Consider the following 21,296-nt stretch of genomic DNA (forward strand, 5'->3'; position numbering starts at 1 on the left):
TCAACAAATAAATTACAGTTAATATGTTTTAAAGATTAATATAGGTTAAAGTTGAAGCTATTCAGACTAGAATATGGTTTAATGACAGACCTACTGCATACTATAGAAAAGATGTAAGGTGTGACGAAAGCTTTCTCACAAAATTCAAGCAAAGCTGTCATAATGAACGACAGAGAATCAGTTTTCTGTAATATAAATTTACTACTGAAGACAAAATCCAGTCGGTTCCAAATCAGCATTTTACCGCTAAAAAATGACAAAGAAAGTCGTGTTGACATAATCAGATTAATAATTTATTGCACATCAGCATTTGTTTGCAGCATAAAAGCATAAAAAAAGTAAATTCCATCATCAGTGATTTGTAAGATACTGCAGATTTTTATATGAGGCAGCTAATTGTTGAGAAACTTAATCTCTAACTGCTGACTGCTGCCCTTGACTGTGCTGAAGGAAGGAAAAGAAATGACGTTTTTCCACTGTGGATGAATAAAGCAGTCCATTATTCTATCTGTCTTCTCTGTAACAGCTGCCTGGTTCTGGAGCAGTGACGAGCAGGACCAGAAAATTTCTACTTGCAGCTGATGAAGCAAAAATCCTGCCTCATTCAATCTTCATCTGATATTATACAAATACACAAGATGTGATTAACATGCCACATTTTTATGGAGTGTAAAGAAACCCAGATCCATTTTCAAGCAGAATTATTGTAGATTCAGCTACAGTATATTTTCAGTCACTGGGGCCAGGCATGGGCCATTTACACTTGGTGGTCAAGTTTAGGTTAACAGTGGGGCCTGGGTTTGGTTAGGAGATGAAAAATGCACTGAAAACCAACAGTAAGGAAATACATGAAGCACCTTGGGCTGTTCCAATGCTGAACATGGACTGTGTCAAAGCTGAAAATATCAACAGAGTGATGAAATAATATACAGGCTTGAGGCACAAGTGGTTTCCACACACTCATCCATACTCATCAAAGAGCAATGGGGTTTATGAGCTCTGAAAACATACAGATAGAAACAAGTTTTTCCCATTTTTCTTTGTGTGTTTGTAAAGCAAACTCATCTGGTTTGGCTCATTAAGTTGTTTAAAGCCTCAGTATAAAAGTAAACTGATCTGCTTATCTTTGTCTTTTCACTCACTTTTTCATACGCATGTGAGTCTGTGTGTGTGTGTGACTGTGTCAGTGTATTAATCTTTGCATGAGCAATGTGAGCGCTCATTATATAGCTGTTTTACATCATTGTTCACACTTCGGTGATAGAGCAGCGGCTTCAAGCCTTGAACACACACTGAGATTAGCCTGAAAATAAGACAATATGGAATCTGGCAAACATACAGCTGCAGCTGCAGTGATGTGGGTGATCTTGTCAAGGTCAGAAATGATTTAGTTCATTGGAATTAGTGAATTACTTCATGTCCGTTGCTCAGAAAGCTGGTGGGAGGGTGGTTGTGGGGGCTCCACAAAAAAGCCAAATATAAGAGCAGTAATAAGTACTGCCCACCATTAACACACAGCTATTAATATCCTTATAAAAACAGGCAATGCACATATGGATCTGGATCATTTGCAGCATTTGAACTCATAAAGGATTTGCATTTACAGTATCTGAAACACAGCTATCACATAATTTGACATTATGCAAAAGTTCCAAACTTTTTTTTTAGAACAATTTAACCAAATAAAGGTTAAAAAAGTTGTTAAGTGTGGCTTCTCAGCTTCAGGATGCTGTAGGGCAATGGTAGTATTAAGGTTTGATTTGTGATACAATTGCCTCGACAAAATTTAAGTGTTTGTGTTTTTTGTAAATAATGAAAGAGGACAAAATATTAAGCTGCAGGACTTTTAAACTCAAAACCCAGGTTTGAGTCTCATGTAGTACTTTCAATAGGCTTCTATAAGCTCTCTGTGTTGTGGCTTTGCAAAAGTACAGCTACATGTCATAGTGTTTTACTGCAACTTGAGAGGAGTCAGTAACAAGCTTAGCTTTCCATCGCTTGATGCAGAAAATGGAGCAAACGTGGGGGCAGTGATGAGCACAACAGCTGACATGCGACCAGCGAAAGAAACAAACCAGAGACGAAGAAAGAGAATCAGGAAGGGGCCAAAAAAAGCAGAAGAAGAAGACGAGCACAACTGTAGAAATTGCGCGAGCTTTTGAATAAAGACTATATGCAAGGTTGAAACATCTTAATAGGGGTGCATTGATCCTTCCAAACAGTGCCTGAAACTGACGTCAGCTCGCGGGAGTGACCTCTTAGCTCCGCGCTGCCCACTAGTGGAGAAACAACCATGGCAACGCAAAACATACGTGGAAGTACGAGGACGGCGACGTACAACGTTTGAAATGGACATAAATTTAGACAACTTTAGCTGGGGGCTGCTCTTGGTAGTGTTTCTGTGCTTTATTTCTTTGTATCTTTGTTCTTTATCATTTTTTAAGATTTTTCCTTAGTGGTGAAATCTCTTGTTGGCTCCTCCTGGCTTGAGTTTACTTTCAGCCAACATGTAGCATAACCGTGCACTGTTAGCTTAATGTAGGACTGCATGCATGTCTATCTATATTGATTAAATACACAAATCCTTCATTCTGTGTGGGCTGAAGAATGTAGAGGATATGTCTATGCATATACATAAGCATCCGAAGTGTCCTACTCTAAAGTACTATAAATATCTGTCACCAGATAAAAAGGGTTACAGATGGTTGTTACTTTGTTTTATTGAAACATCTAGAAGATTTGGATGCTATGGAGTTTACTGAAAGTCAATGAGTTGATTAGATAGTGAGAAATAAGACGGGAAAGGAAGCAAAGGAAAAATTAGCTCATAAAAGTACAAGTTGGATATATTTAGCGAGGACTCCCAATCTTAAATTATCCTGGCTTATAAAAACTGATGTCATCGCTCAAAAATAGATGAAACCCTATCAGTAAAGAACTGATTCTCGGTATTGCAGCCTACATTGAAGTACTTCTTAAATGGTGACAGATGCTAAAACAACTTTGTATACGCTTGTTATCCCTGTGTAGCATAAAATTGTCCCGTTATCTCAAAGAGCAAGTTTGTTCGATCAAAAACTAAGAGAAACAATCTTTGTACAGACTCTAAAAGAGCCACACTTCTACAAATATGTGTCAAAACTTGTACTTAAATAAGCGCATTATTACATCTGCGTAGACTATGCGCAGGATATGTTTTGTGTCAAAGTGCATTTGTACCTGTGTATGTGATATAGTTTGTGTGTGCGTGTCCATCCAGCTGCTGCCTGTGTAACTCTAGTAAACATCAAGGCAGTGCCCTGCTTTGCTGAATTAACAAATCTCTCGTATCCATCGCCACGCGCCGCCTTTGAAACACACACCGCCGGCCTCAGCTCAGCACTTTGAACTCTCAATCATTCTCTTGCACGTCCACCCTGCTCTTCCCTGTATGAAATTGTACTCCAGTTAAATACCTGCTCATTAGTACAAGTTCAGCCCCCATTTAACCTCCTTCTCATCTTACGTTGCTTAATTCATTTTTGCAACTGGCCACAAGTGCAATCAAGGTGATCAAGGAAACATCTCCTCTACTTTGGCTTCCTCTATAATTTCTGCCTCTACTGAATGCCCTTTTATCATTCCTGACTACATCTAGTATAGTAAATGCCCCTTATTGCACCTCACTTCTTGCATGAATATGCTCAAGTACCTGACAATGAGCTCATGAAAAACATCTGTTAGTGGTCTTTTTCACAGGTTTGCATTTAATTCTTGTTTACTGATCATCAGCTTTTTATTTTATGTCTAAAATCAGCATTTTAGATATAAGATGTATTAAAAAATAGGCTGTAATTACTTCCAATAAATGCAAAAATTTATTTTTATATTTTACGATTGAGTTATTTAGTGTAAAATCAATTAAAAATTAAAGTTGATTTGTTTCAATTTCAGAATATTACTTATTAAATATTAAAATATAATAAAATTATCATCTGTTCAGGTCTTATAATTAGGACAAATAACATAAAAACATATAATATGTAATTTCCTCACCAGCTACTAAACTTGCAGTCAGGTGTAGGGCTGTCACAAATGATTATTTTAATAACTGACTAGTCACTATTTTAGCAATTAGTCAGTTAATCAGATAATTACATAAATTGGCAACAAAGTCGTCTATTTAAGAGAAATGCTTTTTTTTTTTAACACTACCTTACCATAATAAAACAAAACATTATCACATTTCCTATTGATAAACAGTGTCATTATAACGTTACAGCAAACATATGACATATGTGCACTAAGGGTAATGAAATTGCCATCACTACTGTTAACGTTACAGCTATCAATACAAGTAGCTCAATGTTGACGTTAATGTTAGCGGCTAACTAGCCAATTCGTTAAAAACTGAATCAGCCACAACGTGCTTCTGCTTAAGATGCTCGTCTTTCACCGTCGTACTGCCATGGAAGGCAAGTTCTACCTTGCAGATTTTGCATTGCACATGCTTCGTTTGAAACTCTTGAGCTTGCAATGATACTGTTGTTTGGGCTTTTCCAGTGACGTCATGGCTGATCCCAATTGTCACTACTGCACATGGATAAAAAGGCAGAAAATGCACTGAAGGCTACAGCAGGACTTTTGAGAGAAAAACAAAGCTTAAAAAAAGTAAACGTTGATTATTAAATTTAGTCACTGACGATTTTGATAGTAGACATTAGAGCTGGGTGATAATTCAATAACAATATGTATCGATCCATAGATCATAGATAAAAATTCAATAGAAAAACACAATTTTTCTTCCTTTTTCATTATAGCCCATTATATAGCTTTATACTATAGTCATTACTTCCTTCCAACCAATCACAAACACAGAGCTGCCAAGCCCATGCCCCTCTCAAACCACAAGAGAGAGAACGTGTATTGCAAAAGATGTCGCAGCAAGGAGGGACATTGTCATGAAAAGAGGTTGGGGTGAAGAAAATAAAATACCCCATAGTGATGCTCGGCTGAAGGGTGAGTGGAGTTCTGCCTACAGTTTGTTTTGTTCTAGTGGAGTGGTGTTTGTTTACTTGATAGCCTAGTCCTACCAGCTTCTGAGCTACCTAATGGCCAGTCTCCATCGGATCCGTGTGTGTACATCAGTTCACACCAGGAGGGTGTCAGACACACAGCGCCGCGAAGGCAGTTCATGTAGATGGATCCACGAGATCATCAAAACACAGAATGAATTGGAGAATCTTGTGATTATTGACTTCCGGACAAACGTCTTGCCATCCATGATGAAAAAACAAACAAACAAAAAAACAACACTAAGACCCCCTGAGCATTATTGACATAATGTTTACATAGTTCAGCGATCGCAAAACTGCACATGGGGCTTGTTTTATGAAATTTACCGGATGCTTTACACTGCTGCTGTGTCGGATTTGTGTCTTGAAACTACTGCGTAAAACTGGTAGTTTGCTTTTCCCACCTAAAAAAGCTATTTTATCTGTTCATTTACTTGTTTGTTTTATTTATTTTCATCACAAGGTTATTAAAATATTTATTTATCAGTGTTTCTAGTCACTTCTAGTCTATTCTTTATGTTTGACAGCATTCAATGACGTCACTCAGATGACTAATCGACTAATCTTGACAGGTGATAAATGCACTTGATTAACTGATTAACTGAAGGGTGAGCACCTTAAAAAAAAAGCATAAGTTTTAGAAGCTTGCTGGTCTGGTGAATCCGGGTGTGTCTTAATACAATGCCAAGGAGGAAAGACAACAGCAACAACGATATGGGTTAATTTCCAAACAATTTGAAGTCAATCATTCTGCGCTGTAGGCTTGATGATTTGGGATTTTTGGGCACTTCGCAGTAATTGTCAACTATAAACTACCTTTGTTCCTAAGTATTTAGGAGTGACATGCGAGAAGTCAACAGCTAAAGCTGGACTGAAAGAGAGTTGTGTACCAGAACTATGGTACCAAAGAACACCAGCAAGTTTACAACAAATTGAATAAAATCTGAGAAAATAAATTAATGTTTTGCTATGAACCAGTCAAAGTCCACAACTTAACCAGACGGAAATGCTCTGGTAGGATCTTGCAAGAGCTGTGCAAAAACAAATACTCACATACGCAAACCAAATGAAGCAACACTGCAAAGAAAAGTGAGCTTAAATTCCTCCACAAAGCTGTTAGAAACTGATGCCATCAAACAGAAAACCTTACTTCAAGTTATAAAATTAAAGGTGGGCTTTTGAATTAATGGTTGCACCAACTTTTTCATACAAAGATTTAGCACTTTAGCTTGTAGAAAGATCTACACACAAAGACTTATTAGTTGCTATCTACTCTATTGCTCTGCTGAGCGATGAACTCCACTAAGATCCTTGCTGGAATGTAAGAGAGGCCTCAAAACCAGCTATACTTCTAAGACTATATTGAACCTGTTAAAAGTGAATATGTAATGAGGTTGTTTGTTTTACACATACTTGTATGCATGACTGTTTCTGTATAGATCTGCATGTGAGCTCATTAAACGTGCCATTGTGTGTGAGTGTGTAACTGTGTGTGTGTTGGGAATGAGCGGCTGTCTTGTTGAACTTCAAAGATGCTGGCAAGCTCTGCTGCGTGAGGCTTCACGCTGACAGGTTCTCTTTGATGAAAAACAATTTACAACAATGTAAAACTAACCCGCTCATCATGATGCGCCGCTGGGCCATGTTTCAACATGAATCACTCCAGTGCGTGTTTTGTTTAACACTCATTCACATCACCCAGAGGTGTTTGTGCATTAAAAATAATGCAACATTTTATAGCTCCTTTTGCTTGCCTCTGATAGTCAAGCCAGATAGCAGTGCAGAAAATTACATATCTTCACATATGTTTGCTCCAAGAGCTGAAAGTATCCCTATCCGCTTGCAAGATAATTACATTAGAAACTCTGGCAAGCGATATAGCACATGAAATTCAGTCCCAGAAAACTGCTGCTAAACCAGCAGTTGTAGCAAAACGGTTGGATGGGTTGATGAGGGTCTAACATTTTGACTTATTCTCATTGTTCAGTGGCACGTCTGACAGCAACACATCCTCTGCTCTTCCTTCCTTTCCTAACTTCTGTTTCCCCTTGTTGTCAGAACGCTGGTCCTTTGGGCCAAGAGGAGTAACAGCAGCTTAAATCAAACAAATGTTGGCATAAAACGCTTCATAAAAACAGCGCTCGCCAGCAGAGAAATTGTCTAAAGATGTTGGCTTTGACTGAAAGCATGGACAATCTTGTAATTGCCAAAAGTTTCTGGAGCTGAAAGAAACTTAAAAAGGTGCTGAATTAAGTTTGCTTGATATAGAAAGAATCACAAATTAATGAGCTAATAATGAAGAAAGATCTCAAAACTGTAAACAAATGCAAAATAATGTCAGAGCAGAGGACCATAAAGGAAAAATTCTACTTGTGGCAGAAGATGTGTGAATATCAGTTTTCAGCATGTTGTCATACTGATCAAACTTAAGCCAGATAGCGGAGGCACCGCAGAACCATTGCTGTGTTTGCATAAGAACCACAAGAAAAAAACTGCACACACACACACACACACACACACACACACACACACACACACACACACACACACACACACACACACACACACACACACACACACACACACAGAAAACAGCAAAAACATATTGCGCATGCATTTATGTGAAATATAATGCGGTGGAATGCAGCAACATGGTGCAAGGAAGCACACGCAGACGCGCACACCTGATGGTTTACATCAAAACCAGCCTGTCGAAGCTCATTTCTCATTTTGACAGTGACATTATCTGGTTTTTACAATATACTTAATTCAGTTATAAATTTTTGTTCACAGGAATTTTCTTTGATCATTATTATAATTATTGTTATTTTGTCAGCTTATTCAACGTCTTAATACAGATCATAAAGAATTTAATCAAACTTGCTAGCGCTGAGATGCAGCACTGTTAGCTCTATGAAATTGTATCTACTTTTTAAAACCATATGACAAGATATACACTAAATAGACAACAGAGATTTGTCAAATCCAGATAAGACCCTAGGTTTGGATACATAGCTGAAAGTGATAAAGCTCTTGATAAGCGGAGCGAGTTTTTCCATGCTCGCTGCGTTTTCCTGCTTTAATCGTCCCTCTTTCAGTTGCATCCTGCCTGCTTGTTGTCAGTGATGTGAGATTAGAAAAGCCAGATGCAACGGCTGGAATTTTGAGAGCAACAAGAGGAGAATGAGGGGGGAATCTCTGAGAATAATTAGCTCCTCACGTTGTCATTAAGACATCAAAGCAGCTGCAGAAGATACAGAGCTTTTCAGCACTGACACAAATGCATTCTCGGGGTATAGAGTAACGAATGAGAGCGGAACAGAAGAAAAAATAAAAGATGGTGAGGGAGGACGAGGGGTGTTGTGTGCTGAAGAACCAGTCTTTGGCTTTGATGATGGCACAAGAGCGAAGCAGCAAAAAGCAGACAAAAGTTTCTAAAACTTCAAAAGAAAGCTTTTTGTAGCACAGGTCTGCTCTCTCTTTCTCTCTGATTCTTCCACTCTTTCCCCTCCCTGCTCTCTTCAAACATGTCTTTGCTAATTGCTACACCCTGTTCTGCCCTCTGTAGGCCCTCCACTCCTCTCAGGTCTATTCAGCGTTGGGGTTGTTACATAGGGGTGGCCTAATAACTCCCTTGGAGTGGAACAACGGAAACTGCAGGGCCAGTGACAAAATCCCAGTCCTAATGAGAAAAGACTCCTTCAGCGAACAAGCAGGTCTGTCAATAGAGTGGAGCTATTATGGAACTACTGGGGGGTGGATACAGCCCTGTTAGCTCGTACTGGGAGCAGTGTTTGTGTTTTTACTGTTAGTTATGGATGTGTTGCTGTTTAGGTATATGGCAAACATAACTTTTACCAAAAAAAACAAAAAACAAAACTATATACAAACTAAAAAAAAAGTAACACACACACACACACACAAAAAGAATAGAAAAAGAAGGTCAGAGTGTGCTTACATGTGTGTGTGTGTGCAGCTACCTCCTGAGGGTAACAATAGTGAACAGCACTAATCCTCCAGACCGAATAATGGCTACTAAGCTGTCTATTCAGAAGCACATAGCTCCCCTGCTAACGCCCCTGATCAGACACAAATACCCACACTCACGTTCCTTCCTTTGCCCTGAACATTTTTCGTATCTTTGATAGTGTACGACAATATGTACAATCAAAATCAAGTCTCAAATGTTAACATCCTAATATCTTTAATAACATCATTTCCACCATAACCCCGAAAAATCTTGTTTTGAGTTGTTTTTAGGTTTTTTAAAATGTCAGCTGAGACACAACTTTATAAATATATCTAAACTATATAACAATATAACATATAAACATTTCTGTTTATGACTTGTAATCTCTGTTTCTCCATCTTTTGTGTTCCTCATCTATTCATCTGCTGGCTTAATCCTTTTTCTGCTCCTCTTTTCCCTCATCTCCTCTTTCCTCCCCCACCACCTTCTTCCTTCTTGTTATTTTCTTCTGTTTGTGAGAATTTAGAGAATGTAGAGTTGTTGTTGCTGCTCATGAGGGACCTGGTACTATCCAGAGACAGAGATGCTGAAGCGCCTTGTTTTCTTTCTGTGGGAGGTTTTGGAACGGGAGTGGGTTGTTAAGTGAAGGATTTGCAGGAGACATCTTCCGTAAGCACCCTCTCCAGAAACAGAGTGTGTTTTCCTTGAGGGAATTTGTCAATGCCTTTCACAAATTCCTATTTGATAATCAGCTCACATTTGAATTAGTTGGTTTTTTAACTTTAGTCAGGCAGGACTGGTGTATATTTCCAACCTTAATTGTGTTGCTATTTGCTATGAAATGTGTTGTTGGTGCTTTCAGTAAAAAGAAAGATTAGACCAAATTATAAAAGTTGGATGGACGTTCTATTCCACTCTCTATTTCATACACTTTGATCCTATTTTTACTTGTTCAGGTTAATAAGTTGCAGGACATCAGGCAGCTCAAATTGAGGATGCAGATCCTTTTTTTTAATCCCAACCTGTGCACCTTTGCTGCCTGTCAACTCTATCTGCCCCTTTTCCAATTAAGCAACTTTCAAAGATCACAAGTGCCCAAAAATCCTTAAAAGAAAAAAGTAAACTGTCACTTTGTTTCCTAAGAAGTGCCGTTTGAATTATACTAGTGCTGACAGAAAGCCAGTCGATATAAAATAAAAAACATGTCAAATGTTCAGAATTAATGATTTATCTAATTTATTTATTATTATTATTATTTTTTTTTATCGTTCTATATACGTTTCTTGAGTTTATTTGCCATTTAACTCTGCAGGTTGGCCTCTGGTACACTTAAAAATAAAACTTACCTGCTTCTGCCTTATTTAGCCTTCATACAACTAGTTTAGTAATAGTTTTTGTTTAATCTAAGTTAATTTATGCTCATTTACGTCCATGTTTGTATGTAAATGTTATGAAAAGAAACTTGCTTTTGGAAGTATCCCTTTAGCTGGGGATTATGTGTGAGCAGAGAAAAATGTCAAAATCTCTGCTGCACATATGTATGTATGACCTGTCAGCTCATAATCAGTCTATTACTTTGCTAAGCAAAAACATCTTAAATGTTGATGTTTTATTTAATAATTAATCAACAGATTTGTTAGTTCTAGCCTTTCTTCACTTACTCCAACTCTCTTCTTTTGCATGCAAACTTTTATTCGTCTTCATCAGTTCTCTTTGTCATTTTCTCGTAACTCCCTTCTTCTTCTGCCTCTCCCTTTCTCCTGTCTTGGTATTGATGTTGCCCTCACACTGAGAGCGTTGAACTTGATTGAGTTGAACTGATTGGCTGATAGTTTGTAGTAGCCAACATCCTCAAATAATCACTTCAATCTCATAATTTTAGTCACACTTAGGGACAGAAGGTATCACATGGTATGAGAAACGAGGAACTGAAAGATAGATTTGAAATCCTGTTCCATTTGTTACCCATTAGACTTATGTTTTTCATTCAATAGAAGCCGGAGTGCCAAAACACACAGGGAAGTAAAGTTACACCTCAGCTATTAGCTATGGGAGAGTTGCTGTGGAAACACACTTGCTTTGGATTTTTTGAACAGCTGGCAAATTAAGTTAGAACAAAATTCCACCCTGAAACAGAATTTAAAGAGGATGGAAGAGAAGAAAACTATTTTACAACTACTTACATTTATGGAAATTGTCACACATCTTAAATAAATTATGTAAATTTCCAAAAGTTTATAGAATAAAAAGTGTGAAAAAAATACTGACTGACTTTTTTTAAAAGTCAACTTTTTGCTTGAACGAGTCATGTCTCAATACGCAGAAACGTGGAGCTGTTTACAGCGAAGTTTTAAAAGAACAGTGTGGTGGTCGAGCTAGAGGGGCAAAGAGAGAGAGAGATGCACAGCACCTCAGCTGGTTCGAGGTCTGAGTCAGAGCGGGGGGACATCGAAGCAGAGGAAGTCCTTGTGAGAAACTTCCTGTTGCTACAAGCTTTAACAATGTACACCACACAGCCCCTCTAGTTACAGTAGAGTCCTGTGTCTGCTTCACCACTAAAGAGAAGAAAACTCCGCTTAAAGCTAGTTGCTGCTTCAGCCAAGGTGTAATCACCTCTCCTCTGCATCCCAACTACAGTTTGGAGAAGGAAGCAGGACAGTTCACCAGCAGCACGGTAAATAAACCCTCACAGAAATGTTTCAGGATCAAAGACACCGGACAGAAAGACGAGCAAAATAACTGGTTTTGCTGTTGCTGAATGCTTCTGAACGCTTAAAAAGTCGACATCCTTCATGAATCTAACTGAGACATGTCACATGGAAGACTATATTTCATCTGATTTCAGAAATTTCACACTGAATATCATTTAAACTGCATAACAAACAATTTTCCCCACTTTAGTTTTAGGGTGGATTTTCTCAGAATGAGTCCCTACTTGGGCCTCTAGAAAGAGGCTTGTTGACTGACAGATGGCATCTAGAATGGAGAATTGAGAAGTTAAAGCTAGCAAAGGGTATTTAAGACCCATTAGGGGTCTGTGAGAGCTTTACTTGGCACACAATCTGTATAAAAAAACGCTATGCTTACCCCCACACTGACACATACATAGCTGCAAATGAAGCATGAAGGCAAACAGGAGGGGAAAGAACGAGGAGGCGAAAGATGCTCCAAAGAAAAGACCCCCCCCCCCTCCCTTTAACTGATGATGTAGAAAGATGCAACTACAGGAAGGCTGTAAGACAAAGAGAGAGGAAGGAGCGTTGTGGAAAGGACAAAGAGACAAAGCTGAAAGAAGGCGAGATGATTTTAAAAGTGTGGTGGGATAGCATACCGCCCATGAAAAACTGCAACTGTCTTGTCTGTATGTTATTACAATCATTTTTCCACAGACCACCTAAGTGTCAGGTAGGAGGAAGTGTTTTTGTTCTGCGGATGTAGTTTGAGTTTCACTGGATACAGTAGATACAGCTCTCTGTGGCATCTCAACCTGTTAGGACATGGTTTTCTTTTATTCTCTGGACTTGTTGGTGTCTGCACACTGGAGGCAAGAAAAATAAACTTTTGTTCTTTTCTTTTTGCCATCTCTCCGTCCTGTCCATCTTCTTTCTATCTCTTTACTAGACATCAAACGAGGCAGAACAGGAGGATGTGGGACAGACAGCCATGAAATGGAGGCCAGGGGCCCTGATGAGTGTGTAACTCTGGACGTGTTTGCAATCTGGTGTGTATGCAAGGGACTAATATTTTCCTGTCCCCTCTTGTTAATATATATATATAAATGCAAAAATAGGGGTAAATATATCTTTGTACATCTGCAAGTTTTTCTGTACAACAAAACAAGGTGAAAAACAGCTTTTGAAACTTGACTCCGCTCTTTATCCCCCATCTGGACCTCCTCAGTCCCGCCATGCTCTTTTATATGTGCACGAACACATGCACATACACACCAGCATGTTTACATCCCTTGTCTCCACAGTGCCACCCTGATTTCCGGAGAAACAGCTTTGTCTACCTCACTGTAAGGGCGGCATGTTGTTACAACTGCAGGACCAAAGAGAATGAAAGAAACCTGATGCACAACAGCACTAAACATTTACTATAGCTAAAACCGGCACATTTACATTAACTATCAACCACCTTTTTATTTTCTGCACCTGCTAAATGAACAGATCATGCATTGTTTTTTTTTTTTTTCTTGTTTAAGGAAATAAAGGAAAATCAATATGCACACGCAGATATTTCACACATTTTCATCTTGTTTAATCACTATGAAAACTGCTCATTTCTTTAAGATAACTATTGAAATTCATGCTGCAATCTAAACTTTCAAAATTTCTCCAACCAAATCTGCATGCTGCAGAATAAAACAGATGTCCACTGCTCAGGCACAGGAGAAGCAAAAGTGGAAAGATCTTTCCTTATGTATGGTGACTGATACCCTTTCCCCAAAATATCCCCTGTGCGAATTTAAACTCTCAGACAAATGAACACCACGTTCCTGGGAGCGAGCTGCAGCTCCAGGTTCACTCCATGCATTTTTCTTCAATTAGTGAGACACTGCTGAGTGTAACCTGAGCAGATGTGGTATGTTAGCAAGTAGGTGGGTGAGGCTGTGTGACTGACACTGGGTTATTTGAGATTCATTTTGGGCTCTGCAATCACACATGCCTGCACATTTCACTGTGTGTGTGTATGTACAACTCATATGAATTAGGGTGCAAACTTTGGCCACCTCCACATCCTCTCTAGATGAGGCACCAGATATCTCAATTAAAACCTCAGAAATCTGAGAATGCAAACACGGAGCAGGAATCAGGATGAAGGGACTGATGGACAGAGAGGTGATGTTGGTCTGCAACCTGATCTGATGTGTTAGCTTCTGGCAGGAAGACAGCTGCAGTCTCACATATGCAGAATGAACCTGAGATAAGGAAGAGTGTGGTTTGCTTTCAAAGAGCTGGGAAACAAAGGGAGACTGAAGAAACAGTCTGATTTTTAGTTTAATTTAGTCAACATGCACCATTACAATTAACTGTCATGACACAGTAAACTAAGATGTATGACGTCAAGGTGTATGAGAAGATGTTAGTGAACTGATTGTGGTCTAAGTCCACATCATATAAATGAAGTCCTGTTTTTGATTCCTCTTTTTTCTCCTCCAAATTTACAATATATCTGATGCTTAATCAATACAAATTCCTTACATGCTCAAACATACAGTACGTCCACAGTTGATATCTGCATTTCTGACCTCTTTGTTCTCCAATTATGCCCAGATGTCAGCCGTGGTGGCTGAGCTCTCAAATCACCACAAGTCATCAAAACAGTCACTTATGAATGGCCCTGCATGCACGCTCAGACGGAGTGTATCAATGAAGGCGCTCAGCCGCATTTTTACGTGAGTGCACTCACACGACTGACGCGCTTCCTTCCTTCCTTCTTACGCACGGCTTCCCATCTCTGCTCCCTGACACGTTTCATTGTTATCACATCTGGTTTGAACTATGCATTTTCTGTCATTCACTCATTTGGGGAAAAAAATCTGAAGTTAGTATAAATGATGTGGAAACACAAAGAGTGAAAAAGAGTAAAGAAGAAATAAAGATCAAGAAAGACAGTGGGAGGAACAGCTGAGATCCCTGGTGGTATTTTCAGCTTTTGAAGAACTTTTGAGGTTTGCAGAGCAGAAAAAAGTAACATCTTTTTCAGTTTCACTTTACTGGTGGTCCCATAAATCCTTTTGAACCAACACGTACACAAGCCTTCAGATAAACAAGCGCAAACCCGCACACAGACTGTTTACTCACACAAACATCTGCCAACTGACTCACAATAAAAGAACAAACACTTTAAGGAATCTTCTAATTTGCCCCGCCAACGAAAGCCTGCCTTCAAAAAAAACACCTATCCATCACTTCCACAACCAGTGGGCAGGAGCGCAGTGGACGTTTCGTGGCAATAAAATGCTGTCATGTGTGGGGAAAAAATGGGAAACTGTAAAAATATTGATGCAAATTAAAACGTGGTCAGAGAAAAATAAGCCAGCTGACTGAAGGAGGAGGAGTGAAGGCGCAAGACTGAGTGCTAATAGAAAAAAGGTGTTAAAGATACTCTGGGTTAGAAATTGAGAGGACGAGGCTAAAAGATGCAGGTGTGGGCTCATTACTGTGAAACAGAGCGGTCATAGAATAATTACAGCAGGACCACACAGGAGAGGGGTGGAGATGAAAGCAGAGAGGGAAGAGAGGAAGCGAAGCAAAACAGGAGCAAGAAATCTCAGCAGAGCAGCAGAAAACAAAACAAAAGCATAAAAACGCTCTTTGTTTTCGTCCAGTTGAAGCCATAAGTAGAGACATGCCATCACTTCTTAGACTGCGTCAACTGCACCCATCCATCTCATCTCCATGTTTTAAACATCATTGCCAATGCAGATTGTCCCAGCTATAAAAACACTGCTTTTCATGCTGACTGCCTCTCTGAGGAAATGCTGAGGCATGATTCCTGCCTTGAATTACAGGAAGGGGTCATCCTTAAAAGTAAACCTTCAACAAAGTGTGTCTGGGTGCCATTTTGTAATCACCAAATAGCGACAATTGACATAGTTTCAGTTTGCACATGACACGTCTAAGGCTGAAACAATTCCTCAAATAACTTCATTGCAAAAAAATCCAAGAAAATTTTAAATCTGTGCTGGAAAACACAGATTTCCCCTTCTCCCTCTGCCCATCAGAGCAGCTTCAGCATGTAAGCTGTTAGTGGGAATAATACCATAATATAAACACACATGACATAGCCATAGGTGATTTTATCAAATGACTTCATTTACTGCATTAATTGGGTTTGCTTTTGGGACATTAAAAATTTTATAATTAAATCGGTTTCATTTTCTGAAAAATGACAACATGTAAGGAAATTTGCATTTGGTTGATTCTTTCTCCAATAATTATTCTTTAATAATACCAATCGGTGTTGTGTTAAAGCCTGAGTAATCACCTTTACAATGAGGTATAACTTCTAAAGATCAAGCTTCTGCTGAATGAGCAACATGTGGGCAGTGGATGACTCTACTCTTCCATAGTAACAAGGAAAACTTTTTATACTTTATTCATTTTACGCTGTCAGGGATCTCAGTAGAGTGTGGAAAATCCATCTAGAGCTACAACAGCTCGGTTCCTTCTCCTTATGCTGGTCGCATTTCTAAACCAGGAGTGAAGGTCTTCAGGGTGGTTGTGTTGGTCACTCTAGCACATACAGCACACCCAAGCTGATCCTACAAGTATTTAATTGGGCTGAGGTCTGGACTCACAACAGGTATTCTATCCTCTCCACTTCCAAATTCTGGAGGCACTCTGTGACGATCCTGGCTCTGTGGGGGAGAGTGTGGTCATCTTGGAAAATGGCGTAAGGCCCCAGATTCTGTTGATATGTGATCACCCCTGGCTCCAGAACCTCATTCCTTTATGTCTGCCTATCAAGTAGGTGCCAATCATACATCTGTGACTGTCACATACCTGTCAGCACTTGAATCTCAAAATAAGAGTGAATACCGGAGAATATTGCAGTGATTTTGCTACATTTTTGGGAAGACTACCCACATGTTTAGCTGTGTTGCTCATTCCACATTCCATATATATATATATTTATATTTATATATATATATATGGAATGTCAACAATAACGTGTTAATGGCGGTAACTAATTTATGTAATTAACTGCGTTAAAATTTTTACCGCATTTAACACATGCAGCATATGTAATTTATGACGGCGAGACATGGATGTCTGAGATGGCTCACTCTGTTTGAGGGCATCACACATGTGGGGCATGAGGATGTTTTAACACCCACACTTTTCCTGGTGAGAATGTTGCTGGTGAGAAAAAAAAAAAAAAAAAAGGTTGACGGATATAGTTTGCAGCTGTACAGCGCATCGCTGCAGCCTCCTCCTCTCCCCCTCCCTCTCCTGTTGTGAATCATGACGGCTGTCGGTGATCAGCTGATCAGCTTTTTTGTCGCTAGTACCATCTCTTCTGTTGCAGTTGTTTATCATTCATCTGAAAAGGAGGAAACTAGAGATTCGTGTTTCACACGGGCACATATTTACCCAAAAGTATTGATTTTGGATGCACTAGCTAAAGTACTAAGCTACATTTATCAGTCTCATGTCCATCAGACCCAGGTTACTGTCACATGAAGCTGAATGACACATGTTGATAACAGCAGCCTGTTTCCATTACATACTGTTTGCCTTTATTTCATATCTCTTAATTAAACATTAAAGGAAGCAAGAGTTTTTTTCTCTAAATCCTTGGTGTTGTGCAGATGTTGGAGACACAGGTCTGATGATGTGGTGAGAGAAACAGGTTCTGAGATTCAAATTTAGAGCAGGAACCTTTTTTAAGTAGCTGACAGGTGGTAAAAAAGATATATACTGCAGATGGGGGGGGGGGGGGGGGCTGGAAAAGTTTTGATGGGGGGGGCAGGCAGGCGCACAGGCCAGGAAAAGGGGGACACAAAAGAGATATATTTTATAAGGTCTTGATTTTATGTAATATTGAACTGACTTACAACTAAAGTGATCATCAAATGTAAAAATGTGAAGAAAAACAAAGAAGTGAGCTCTGGCTCTTTCTGTTGATACAAAACAGTAAAAACAAACATATTTCAGGCATATTCGTGAATGGTGATTAATCCTAAATATAAAAAAATGATAATAAATAAATAAATAAATCTGCAACTTCAGTCTTGCAGGTTTTTGCTTTGTTGACAGATTTTTGGAAAAGCACTTCTATTTTTCTCTACAAACACAAATCTATTTTACAACCATTCAAATTCTTTCCTACACGTACACAAACTTGAAATTCTCAGGGAGATTTTTTTTTTTACAGGGTGAAAAAACTTGTTTTACAAATTCAAACTGAAATTATTTCCAAAGATTAATTTACAGCCGCAAAATCTTAATGGCTTTATACTGATATAAATGGTGCTCATTTAAACTACTAGTTGCTTTAGTTCAGAGTGTAATTATTAATAAAGAACTGATTTGTTCATGTGGATTCATGCAGTTCATTGTTTCTGTAGCATGTCTGTGTGTGCACATGTGAAGTGAATGAAAAGGGACAGTGAATGAGGGTATAGGGAGGAGGTAGTTGGGGTGGGGGCAGCAGCTGCTTGCCTGGATGACCTCAGCGGCAGCTGTTGCCCCCCACCACCCTCCACCTCTCTGCACCCTCCTGTCCTCTGTATGCCAGCTTTTCTTTGAAGTTCAGGTCAAGACCGATGAAGCTTTGAATCACATACCGATTATGATTACTGGAGAGCATAAAAGCATATTATTCACTGGAAATAGGCCAATTTATTGTGCTAACAGAGATTAAGAACATATATGAGCAACTAAACATTATAAAAAGGTTTAATGCATGTGAAATTGTTTATTTTTATAATTATTTAATACTCCACAATGAACTTAAATGCTTCTACTGACTGCCCAAGATGATATTGTGTGATGAAATCATGTACTTATGCCCAAGTTGATATTGTGTGATGAAATCGTGATCCTGTATTTAAATAAAATGACAAAAAAAAAAAAAAAAAAAAAAAAAAAAAAAAAAAATTATATGCACTGCACTAGCACTACATGACAGCACCTGGGTCCAACTGGACTCAAAAGCGGTCTGACTATCACTTAATTATGACGTCCCATCTTGTTTGAATTCATGCTTGTGTTGTTCTTCCTCTCAAATGTAAGTCGCTTTGGATAAAAGCGTCTGCTAAATGACTGTAGAATAGAATAGAATAGAATAGAATAGAATAGAATAGAATAGAATAGGTCACTAAAGACGTACAGATAAAACATTGTCATTCATTTTTCAGCCTGATTTTCAAATAAAAAATATCTAATTAGCTTAAGTTAAGTCAAAGAATATCCTCTAAATACAAATATTTACTAGGACACTATGAGTGCGTTTCATCTTCAGTCATTCAGCACTAAAATAATGTGTGGTTATATCTGTATCGGAGCATTTTACTCAACTCCGTCTTTGAAGTGCCGAAGCAGGGCAGAGGGAGATGCTTTAGTCAGATTCTCTGGAACGCTGTGCAGACTTAATCTCCCGGCTGGCATCCACTCTACTGACTGAAACCTGACACACACACACACACACACAGACTGGCATGTGCACAAACACATTGACTGATGCACACACACACACACTCAAGAGGGATGTGGAGGAACTCTGACACACCGACCCAGACACACAAGTTGACAAACACAGAGGCTTGTATGTGTAAATGTGCCCTGACACAATGTCCTTCCTACAGGTATTTTGTTTACATGGATAGGAGTTGAGGGAAGTGGCTATTTGAGATCAGGACAGAAAAAAGAACACCTGTGTTTGAGTTGCAAGGTTGTCCACAGGGTCACAAACTATGGCCACCGCAACAATCTGAAAAGCTGAGACAAAGACGTGAAAATACACCAACCCAGACATGCTGACGACAGACACAGTTTCTGGGAAACAACTTACAGACTCATTGTTTAGGAAAAAGGAGCAAGGCACAACAATGTCTCTTTTATAGCGACGTTTAAGAGATGCACATGCAGACATGACATTCCACACTGATGCAGTGTCTCACATGCAAAACACGGGCAAAGCAAAAACAAAGGTTTCTTCTGTAACAAATGCCTCATTCAAACAACAATTTTGGTCATAAGTACACACAAACAGGAAGACTCAGACAACAAATAATGATGGTATTTATAATTCATTGGTGTATGGAAAAGGGGTGGAATTAAATACATGCAGGGCTTTTCCTTCTCCTTTTGAACAAAGACATTTTTGTTTTATTGATTTTTTGGTTTAATTTCTTTTGTTGCGTTTATACCAGCAATGCTGACATGGGAGGAGTTTAATATAACTCTTAAATAAAAATCAAAAAGCATTGTTTTACTGTCCAAGAACAATTACTTCATTTAAAAATGACAACTTTATTCTGCATGTGCAGATTTTGTCTGAGAAATGTTTGGGGGAGAAAGGCCACCTCAGTATGTCTAGGAGAGAAGTGTTTTAGAGTTGAAGAACAACGTTTCTTTAAAACTGTAAAGTGTTTCGCCAGCCCACCAATGTCATTTATTCATAATATCATGATTGAAATCAAAGGTTTGTGTTACTTTCTTTTGCTGCAATGGCTCAGAATTTAAAAAGTGCTTACCTATGACGATCAGCGTATAGTTGATGTTCACACTGCCGAACCCATTGGTAGCCTTACAGATATAAGTCCCTGCATCATCCGTCTCCACTTCTTTAATACGCAGGCCGTGCTGTGAAACCCTGAACCGTGTCCAGCCGGTGTGGATGTTCCGGCCATCTTTTGTCCACATGTTGAGGGGAGGGGGGTCGCCTTCCACAGGGCAGGGGAGCTTCACAGTGCGACCCAGGCGGACGCTCTGACGGTGGGTAACCCTCTCTGAAACTCTTGGAGGACCTATAGAATAGTAGAAGAAAAAGATTTACTACCAGCAGCAGCAACATCCAGCTGCTTTGACTTGAAAAGCTGTAGTTTGTAGCTGGCCGACATGATGTCCTGCTGTGACAGTTGATTCTCAGCAGAGTATGAACAGATTTTTCCCGTCATTGGACAGTTTCATGTCATGCTATTCTGCTACATTTCTGTGTTGTTATGGCATCACATTGAAGTGATAAGAAAGACTCACAAGTCTTGACATATAAGAACTGGATACATGTAGAACAGGGGCTGAGGACTTTATTGTTTATTGCTTTAAACATGACAAAGTCTGACATGTTAAATTTTATGAATTTACTGTGATATCAATATAACATTTCAGGCCAAACCAAAAACCAGCACAAAATATATGCTTGACAAACACAAGAATTTTCCTGTAATCTAAGTCCTTGATGGCTCAACGTTGCTATTTTAATACAGAAAAACCATAGCATCCTCTTGGAGCAAATGCATCCCGAGTAGAAGGCTTAATATCAGTGGTGATACTGTGCCGAAATCCAGAATCAGGCATGACCTTGGCTGCTCAGTAGCTAGTCTACTGTGAAACCGCACACTAGAAAAACAAAAAGGGGTGTAAAAGTAGCCTGATTGAACTGGAAAGGTGGGAGGAGATGGTGGCGAGAACAAATAGGGATGGGGGGAGGAAAAAGAAGGGAGGAGAGGAGGTAAAAGGACAAGCAAGGAGGAAATTAAGGGAACGGGAAGATGGAATTCAAGGGAGTAAATTTGAAAAGAGAAGGAGAATGAAATA

General features: G+C 39.1%; 1 protein-coding gene across 1 annotated transcript in view; it reads right to left on the reverse strand.

Annotated features, from left to right (window-relative positions):
- fgfrl1a (fibroblast growth factor receptor like 1a) overlaps window positions 1-21,296 on the reverse strand; it is a 75,396-nt gene that overhangs the window by 25,299 nt on the left and 28,801 nt on the right. Inside the window, exon 3 of the mRNA XM_041990292.1 lies at window positions 20,234-20,506. Coding sequence (XP_041846226.1) covers window positions 20,234-20,506 — 273 coding nt within the window. The remainder of the gene's footprint in view (window positions 1-20,233; window positions 20,507-21,296) is intronic.

The sequence above is a fragment of the Melanotaenia boesemani genome, chromosome 7 (genome assembly GCF_017639745.1).
Source record: "Melanotaenia boesemani isolate fMelBoe1 chromosome 7, fMelBoe1.pri, whole genome shotgun sequence".
NCBI classification, from domain to species: Eukaryota; Metazoa; Chordata; class Actinopteri; order Atheriniformes; family Melanotaeniidae; genus Melanotaenia; species Melanotaenia boesemani.